This window comes from Pan troglodytes, chromosome 7 (genome assembly GCF_028858775.2).
Source record: "Pan troglodytes isolate AG18354 chromosome 7, NHGRI_mPanTro3-v2.0_pri, whole genome shotgun sequence".
In the NCBI taxonomy this organism is placed as follows: Eukaryota; Metazoa; Chordata; class Mammalia; order Primates; family Hominidae; genus Pan; species Pan troglodytes.
Window position 1 is genome coordinate 46,332,108 of NC_072405.2, and position 9,206 is coordinate 46,341,313.

The following is a 9,206-nucleotide window of genomic DNA, read 5'->3' on the forward strand; positions in this document are numbered from 1 at the left end:
GAAGGAGTGGTAGGAACCCCAGTTTATAGCAGATACACAAGTCACACCACTGGACATGTGACTGGCATCTGAAGTGGGGTGCAGTCTTGCAGAACTGAGCCATTCACCTCTGGAATTTGATGCTAACTCCAGGTAGGTAGTATCAGAATCTATTGAATTGGGCTGAGCATGGTGGTTCACGCCTGTAATCCCAGCATTTTCGGAGGCTGAGGCGGGTGGATCACCTGAGAAGAGTCCAAGACCAACCTGGCCAACATGGCAAAACCCCGTCTCTAACAAAAATACAAAAATTAGCCAGTCGTGGTGGCACATACGTGTAGTCCCAGCTACTTGGGAGACTGAGGCAAGAGAATCTCTTGAACCTGGGAGGTGGCGGTTGCAGTGAGCTGAGATTGCACAACTGCACTGCAGCCTGGGCGACAGAGACGCCATCTCAAGAAAAGAAAAAATAAAAAGGAATCTATTGAATTTTAAGACACCCAACTGATGTCCACCAAAGAACTGAATTAATTGTGTGGGAAAAACCCTATACAATCTGGTGTCAGAATTGAGAATCACAGTAGAGGAGAGAGAAAAAAGAATTTTTCCTTTCAACCATATAAATTGTGTCTCCCCAACGAGAGTGGAGGGCACCAACTGTGTCATATACCTGTTGGTATCCTGGGAGTTTGCAGAGTCCCATGTATTAGTAGATGCCCGATAAACATTTATTTTTTCTTATCATGTCAGTGACACTTGCTCAGGTTGTTATTGACCTAGGATATCCTTCCAGCTTCTATTAGTTATTATTCATCCAATCCATTCATCTGTCTATCAATATCCCAATCAAGTGCTACCTCCTCATGAGATGCTCCCCATCTATTCTGGCCCACTTTGATGTATTTCTTTTCTAAATTCCTGGCACATTTTCTGTTTATATATTCTGACTTCTGTCACATTCAGCCTTAAAATGTTACTTAAGTGTTTTATGTGACTAAGGCTTGTCTCCCAACTAGACTGTAAGTGTCTGGAGAAAACAGGCTGGTTTCTACCTGTTTTTTGTACTCCCTTTCACGGCCAGCTCAGGGCCTTAATGTAGTAGGTGCTCAATAAATATGAGATGGCCAATGAAAGTAGATACACCCTTCCCCTCTGGGCCTTTCTCTCTCTCTCTCTCTCTCTCTGTCTCTTTCTCTGTACTGAGGCCAGACCACTGCTTCATAAATAAGCAAAGAAATGAATTGTAGTAATGAATAATCAGCACAAGATTTTTGCAAAGACTAAAGTTTTATTCCAATCAGGGTTTTTTTTCCTTTGGAAGACACATCTCTGAGCTCTCTGTGAGGAGGACAGCCTCATTGATGCTCTCAGTGATGTAATTTATGTTGTTGGCATTGATGCAGCTGAAGTTAATCTGACCGTTCTTGGGGATATAGATGTGCTTCTTCCTGACCAGGTATTCCACCTGCTGGGCTAAAATCATGACAAGGTCTCAGATCCCGAGACTGGCCATCTCGAATTCTCCTCTAGCCCAGGCTGGTTTATTTTCTTATTTTTTATTGATTGATTGATTGAGATGGAGTTTTGCTCTTGTTGCCCAGGCTGGAGTTCAATGGTGCAATCTTGGCTCACTGCAACCTTCGCCTCCCAGGTTCAAGCGATTCTCCTGCCTCAACCTCCCAAGTAGCTATGATTACAGGATGCACCACCATGCACGGCTAATTTTCATATTTTATTTTTTAGTAGAGACGGGGTTTCACCATGTTGGCCAGGCTGGTCTCGAACTCCTGACCTCAGGTGACCCACCCGCCTCGGCCTCCCAAAGTGTTGGGATTACAGGCATGAGCCACTGCACCGGGCACCCAGGCTGGTTTATGAAGGATAGGGAGTATCGGTACTTCTGGGGGTCCAGAAGTGTCTTTAAAGCAGCCCATTTTCCAGAGGACAGAATCAAAATCTGGAGGGAAGCTAGGAACTGGTCACCTAGTCAGTGAAGTTTAATGCTCAAATACAGGCCAAAGGTCAGAAAGGGGGGACACCAGCCCCCTAGACCCTTACAGTTGAGTCCAAGATAGCCGTGGGTCCCACTCTGCTCGGTGATGTGACCCCAGGACCCAGGGGTTCCCAGGAGCCGGAGTTTCTCCTTCACTTTTTCCTTGGTTAGCATGATGTTCTCTACAACTTCTTTTAGATTCTGCTTCCTACCAAGGAAGGACAATGAGAAAGGAGGGTGTGAGGTCCCCCTTGCCCTCAAACCTCCCTCATTGCCAGTCTACTCTTCTTACCTTCAAAGGTCTCCAACAGAGTGCCAGAGGCTCTGGGATGATTATGAGTGGGAGGGAGGTTTGATCTCATATTCATTTAAGCAAACCAGGGAGGATCCCAGGCAGATTTTGCCAGAGTTGCAAGCCCCTGATGCTCTCTAATCTCCCCAAGCAATCTGGAAGAGTTCATATAACTCATTGGCCTGGGTGCAAAACAAATGTCCTATCACTCTGTCCCCTAAGGCAACCCTTGGCATAGCCACCGCCATTGGTACACATCAGGTCCTTAGTAAATGTTGATGAATGAATGGAGTAAAAAGGCCACATGGGCAGGAAAGAAGCACCCTGCCGAATCCTGCAGATCAGCAGGTCTGCAGGCACCCAGGGCCTCTCCCATCCCTTCCTGCTCCAGCCCTCACCCTTACCATTCTCCCAGCAGAGCAGGGTTGCAGAGGATGGAGGTGATGATGCGTGCACCCATGTTGGGGGGGTTTAGCCACAGGGCCTGGGCTAATCCTTCCAGCTGGGAGAGGACACACAGCAGCTGCTGGTTGTTGACTGCCACCACCGCTAGGATCCCCACTCCTTCATCTGCAGTGTTGGGAAGACAGCCTCAGCCTCAGCCCCTTCCTCCACTCCCAAGGCCTTCACCTAGATCTCAACCTCCAACCTTGCAGAAGAAAGGGTTGAACCACAAGGCCCTCATTGCAGCCCAGCCAGGGTGATATTCAGGCTCCGGGAAGTTGCCAGAGGCTCTCCTTCCAGCAAAAGTACCCATAAGTCAGAGTCTTAAAGGAGGAAGGAATTTGAAAGATCACTAAGTTCTACTCTCCTGTTTTTTCCTTTCCTTTCCTTTTTTATTTTTATTTTTATTTGTTTAAAGTGACCATCTCTCTCTGTTGCCCAGGCTAGAGTGCAATGGTGGAATCATAGCTCACTGCAACCTCTACCTCCTGGGCTTAAGCAATCCTCCTGCCTCAGCCCCCCGGGTAGGTAGGACTACTGGTGTGTACCACCATGCCCGACTAATTTTTTTAATTGTTTGTAGAGACAGGGTCTCGGTGTGTTGCCCAGGCTGGTCTTGAATTCCTGGCCTCAAGTAGTCACCTAACCTTGACCTCCCAAAGGAGGGATTAGGAGGTGTCAACTGGGATTACAGGTGTCACCCACCATGCCAGCCCCACCCTCTCATCTTATAGTTGAGGAAACAGAGGCCTGAGGGGGTGAAATGATCCAAGCCAAGCTGGGTTGGGTTCTGTTACTAGACTTAGTAACAGAACCAAATTCTAGCTCAGTGCTCCCCACTTCTGCCTCTATAGCGCTCTCCCTAGAGTCCTTGGCTCCCTCCCAAGGATGAGACATCAAAAACATCACTGTGCTGTGAGCGCAGCACCACTTCAGCAACAGACCCTCCCTTCCTCTGCCTGTACCATACCATAAATGCCAAAATTCTTGGACAGAGACTGGCTGCAGAAGAACTCAAAGCCTTGAGACACAAAGTATTGTAAGATTCTAGTATCTTCTTCCAAGTCACTGGTGTATAAACCTTGACAGGGAATATCAAAAAATGGGAATATCTGCTTGCTCTGTAGGAGAAAGGAGAACAAAAAAAGAATGAGACAGATGGAGGAGAGAGCAGAGAGTCAAAGACAGGAAGGTCGGGTGGGAGATTGGGTTTACCTTTATCATGGACATCAACTTTGCCCACCCACTTGGTGTCAACTTGCAGTCGATAATGTTCCCCATCACAAGGACACAGCCATGTGGGATCTGCTGCAGGTACAGACGGTCTCATCAGGCTTCACCCCCACCCAGGAGTGGCGGCCCCAGGGCATTTGGGGGTGAAGTGCTCCTCCATGTTAGTTACCATTGAAGGGCCAGGCAAATTCAAACCTGGAAAAGGTCTTGGATGACTTAAGAGGTGTGGGGAGGAGAGGAACATTAGGCTGTAAGTCAGCTCTAGGGAGGAGTTTCTGAGCGGGGCCCCTCTACCTCCACCACATTGAGGAGTATGTCGGGGTCCATGCATAGCTTCTTGGGGTCCCAGACAGAGTATTCATAAACTGTAAAGCCCATGTCCTGGAAGATGAGTCCATGCAGTTCTGTGGGAACACAACCCCCCACTAGCTGGTACATGGGAAACAGAGAGACGGAGACAGAGGTACTGGAGTGTGGGGCTGAGAGTCACTGGCTGAAGGTAGGACATTAACAGGAAAAGGACGTAAATAGCTTGGCTTGTCTGCCATTTTGCTCATGACAGAGAATGAGGGATAACAGTGAAGATGGCAAATGGGGTGAGGATTAGGAACAAGGGACGGGGATTTGCTGTTCCCCTCATCTTGGGTAAGACTAACCTTTTTGAGAAGAGATGATGTAAACTATACGAGCATCCTTATGCCAAGCTCTGAGAAACTGGATGCCAAGCTGGAAGGCACCACTGTCACCAACAGTGTGTACACCCCCTACCTGCCAGCAAGACATAGACACAAATAGGCCAGGTGTGGTGGCTCACACCTGTAATTCCAGCACTTTGGGAGGCCGGGGTGGGTGGATCACTCGAGGTCATGGCCAACATGTTGAAACCCCGTATCTACTAAAAATACAAAAATTAGCCGGATGTGGTGTTGGGCACCTGTAATCCCTGCTACTCAAGAGGCTGAGGCAGGAGAATCACTTGAACCCGGAAGGCGGAAGTTGCAGTGAGCGGAGATCAGGCCACTGCACTCCAGTCTGGGTGACAGAGTGAGACTCCGTCTCAAAAAAATATAAATAAACATTAAAAAATAAAAAGAAATAGAAATAACACTCTAAAACAGAAATGGAGGCGAGACGCAGTAGCTCATGCCTGTAATCCCAGCACTTTGGGAGGACGAGGCAGGGAATCCCCTGAGGCCAGGAGTTTGAGACCAGCCTGGCCAACATGGTGAAACCCTGTCTCTACAAAAAATACAAAAATTAGCTGGGCGTGATGGCACATGCCTGTGATTCCAGCTACTCAGGAGGATGCAGCACCAGAATTGCTTGAACCTGGGAGGTGGAGGTTGCAGTGAGCTGAGATGGCACCACTGCACTCTAGCCTGGGTGACAGAGTGAGACTCTGTCTCAAAAAATATATATAATAGGTTAAAAAATAAAACAGTAATGGGAATACTAACACCACCTCCAATTCAGATCATTCCTGTCTTGAAAGAGCTTTCAAATCAGCAGTGTGAGCAGGTGGGAATACCACTGGACTGAGATTCCAATCCTGACTCGATGGCTAAGGACTTGTGGGCTCTCTGAGCCTCAGGTATCTCTTTTATCAATACCAGGGGACCCTCCGAGGTCCCTTTCGGGTTTAAGGTTGTGCAGACCCAGATCGCCACTCTCTGTGTCTAAATGAGCCAGGGGAGGGCCCACCTTCTCACCCTGTTCTCCACAATGGCTTGGCTGTGCTTTCCAAAGAGGAGTGCTAGAGAGGCCTGGATGAATGATTTCAGGCCCATGGTGGGCAAGTACTCATAATTCAGGGAGGGATCCTGTGAAATCTGTAGTCGAGTCTTCTGCACCACGAGAGAAACCCAGGGATGGCCTTCATTTGTCATGCAGACTGTGAGGAAAACCACAGAGGGAGCTCCAGATGCCTGGTTTGGGCCCCCAGGGCTGAGCTCTGCAGACAGCCCGCAAACAAATCTCTCCTGGACTCCATGGGGCTGTGGGAAGGTGCCTGTGAAAATACAACTTTCCCTTTTCTTTTCTCCTTGATGAAAAGAATATGCTGTTAGTGAATGTGTATTATTTTTGTCTTTTTAAAAAAGACAACTGAAACCTATGCCATTTTAAAGGTTAAAAATTATACAAGCCCGGGATTGGTGGCTCAGGCCTGTAATCCCAGCACTTCGGGAGGCTAAGGTGGGTGGATCACTTGAGTTCAGGAGTTCAAGATCAGCCTGGGCAACATGATGAAACCCTGTCTCTACAAAAAAATACAAAACAGCCAGACATGGTGGCCAGCGCCTGTAGTCCCAGCTACTCAGGAGGCTGAGGCAAGAGGATGGTTTGAGCCCAGGAGGCAAAGGTGGCAGTGAGCTGAGATCTTGCCACTGCACTTCAGCCTGGGCAACAGAGTGAGGCCCTGTCTCAAGAAAAAAAAAAAAAAAAAAAAAAAAAATATATATATATATATATATATATATATATGTAGATGAAGCTAAATAAAGGTAACCCTGACTTTCACAGTGGTGAGCCCCAGTTGCATAGCAGAAGGCTCAATCTGGAGAACCATTCTTGGTTCAAGAACAGGAAGAGAAAGAGAAAGAGAGAGAGAGGAGGTAAGAATCTGAAGAAGTGTGGGATGGCCATGCAGGCCCCCAAGCATAGAGTTGTGGAAGAGGACATAGCTCTCACCAAATCCCTAGAAGCCCCCAGAGAAGGGCAGAGAGCATGGAATGACCTGGGACCTTATCTGCACTTTTCCCCACTGGGTAATTCTGTTAACAAGAAAAGATCTCTCCACCCACAGAAGCTTGGGCTGCACCCCTCCACCTGCAGCAGGGAACACTGTCCTCCTAGAGGCAGTTACCGTCACTTAAGTCTTATACTTCAGAACTGCTAGGCATCTACCTCTATAGGCTAAGAATATCTTGTTCGGGTAATCATCTTGTTTGTAGGTCTTTAACAAGCTGCCCTCTAGCTTGTGGGCGAGGGGCACATCCATGAACACTGAAAGGGTGGGCATAACTGAGACGAAACTGGAGCCAAGACTATGTGTCTCTGCTCCTGTGTTCCGCTTCTGCCCAGAAGTCTTCCTCCAAGGCTGGGCCGGGCAGTCCTGCCTCTTCCTGGAACCTTGGCAGCCCCAGTGCAGAGGCGCTGGACAACGGGTTGCCAGGGCAACAGAACCTCATGATCTTTGTGGTGGCGATCCACAGGGGCCACAGGAACATTCCAGGGTACTTGAGGAGAATCCCCTCAGACAGCGGGCAGGGCAGGATAACAATCTCCGGAATTCCCAAGCCCGTTTCCCTCACTCAATGCCTTCTCTTCTCTAGCCCCAGGTGGCTCAGTCCAAAGTAACAAGCCCACTCCTTAGATGACAGGGCAAGGATAATGGGAGATTACTTAACAGATACAATGTACATTGTTGGGGTTATGGATACCCCAAAAGCCCTGACTTCACCACTATGCGATGTATGCATCTAACAAAATTACACTTGTACTTCACACATTTATACAAATTAAAAAAAAAAAAGAAAGAAAGAAAGACATAGGGCAAGGCAGGCAGCCAATAAGCCAGATAGGGCTTCTCCTGCAGAAGCAAAAACCCCAGATCAGACACCAGTGCAAGTCGAGGCGTTAATTTCCATTTTGCAAAGTGCCCCAGATTTCAAAAGGAATAAAAAGCAAACACTGTTTTCTTCCACAGTTGTTTTAATAAAGAATCCTATTATTAGAATATAATTGGCAACTCACTAAGCCAGTCCTATTTCTCTCAGTTATCTAGAGCCAAGACTTCTACATATGTTTGTTAAGTTTCTTTTTCTTTCTTTTTTTGTTTTTTTTTTGAGATGGAGTCTCACTTTGTCGCTAGTCTCGAACTCCTTGCCTCAGGTGATCTGCCTGCCTTGGCCTCCCAAACTGCTGGGATTACAGGCATGAGCCACCACACCTGGCCATTTGTTAAGTTTCAATGATAGCCAACTAGTAAGAATAGACAGCAGAGGCCAAGGGGAGAAAAGAGCCAGCCTCTATAGAGTCAGTCAGCATATTGCTTGCTTTCTTTTCCTTTTGATGTTTAATGACTCTTTTTTTTTTTTTTTTTTTTTTTGAGACAGAGTCTCGCTCTTGTTGCCCACATTGGAGTGCAGTGGTGTGATCTCGGCTCACTGCAACCTCTGCTTCCCAGGTTCAACAGATTCTCCTGCCTCAGCCTCCCAAGTAGCTGGGATTACAGGCATGCGCCACCACACCCAGCTAATTTTGTATTTTTAGTAGAGAGGGGGGTTTCTCCATGTTGATCAGGCTGGTCTCAAACTCCAGACCTCAGGTGATCTGCCCACCTGGGCCTCCCAAAGTGCTGGGATTACAGGCGTGAGTCACTGCGCCTGGCTTTTTTTTGTATTTTTAGTAGAGACAGGGTTTCACCACGTTGGCCAGACTGGTCTCAAACTCCTGACCTCAAGTGATCTGCCTACCTCAGCCTCCCAAAGTGTTAGGATTACAGGCATGAGCCACCACACCCAGCCTGATGTTAAATAACTCTTTAAATGATTGTTGCAAACACTGTTGATGTCTCACCCAGAAGGCCTTCACCACCAATGTGCCCGGCCCCAGCTGCTGCTTCGCTGGTGGACAAGGCTTATATGCCTGTGTTCTCTGGAGAATTGTGCTTGGCTGGCAGACGTCAGCTAGCCTAGAAACCACCTGGAGGTTTCACCCCCACTAACAGGGGTAGCCAATGACTGCCTGATTTAGGCATATAAAGGGTCAGCCACAGCCAGGCATGGTGGCTCACACCTGCAATCCTAGTGCTTTGGGAGACTGAGGCGGGAGGATCACTTGAGCCCAGGAGTTCAAGACCAGCCTGAGCAACATAGGGAGACCCCCCCCCCGACCCACTCCACAAAAAAATTTAAAATTAGCTGGGCATGGTGGTGTTGCAGTGAGCTATGATCATGGCACTGCACTCCAGCCTGGTTGACAGAGTGAGATCCTGTCTTTAAAAAAAAAAAAAATTTCGGGCACGGTGGCTCACACCTGTAATCTCAGCACTTTGGAAGGCCAAGACAGGCAGATGACAAGGACAGGAGATTGAGACCATGCTGGCTAATGGGTGAAACCCCGTCTCTACTAAAAATACAAAAAAAAAAAATTAGCCTGGCTTGGTGGTGGGCGCATGTAGGGAGGGAGGCTGAGACAGGAGAATTGCTTGAACACGGGAGGCAGAGGGCACAGTGAGCCGAGATCTCTCCACTGCACTCTAGC

At 48.0% G+C, this 9,206-nt stretch overlaps 1 protein-coding gene across 3 annotated transcripts; it reads right to left on the bottom strand.

The window, feature by feature from the left end:
• Positions 1–1,247: 1,247 nt before the first annotated feature.
• Positions 1,248–7,097, bottom strand: GOT1L1 (glutamic-oxaloacetic transaminase 1 like 1). Of its 3 annotated transcripts, none has more exons than XM_016959339.4 (9): positions 6,846–7,097; positions 5,651–5,832; positions 4,598–4,709; positions 4,236–4,345; positions 3,924–4,013; positions 3,679–3,829; positions 2,669–2,834; positions 2,038–2,180; positions 1,248–1,452 (listed from the first exon to the last, which is right to left on the bottom strand). In XM_016959339.4, the coding sequence occupies exons 1-9, from the start codon at positions 6,958–6,960 to the stop codon at positions 1,277–1,279; spliced, it is 1,245 nt and encodes a 414-aa protein (XP_016814828.2). In that variant the 5' UTR covers positions 6,961–7,097; the 3' UTR covers positions 1,248–1,276. The 3 variants fall into 3 exon arrangements, with proteins under 3 accessions (XP_016814828.2, XP_016814827.2, XP_016814829.2); XM_016959338.4 differs by having other exon boundaries at positions 3,924–4,016; positions 6,846–7,094; XM_016959340.4 differs by lacking the exon at positions 3,924–4,013 and having other exon boundaries at positions 6,846–7,076.
• Positions 7,098–9,206: the final 2,109 nt, after the last annotated feature.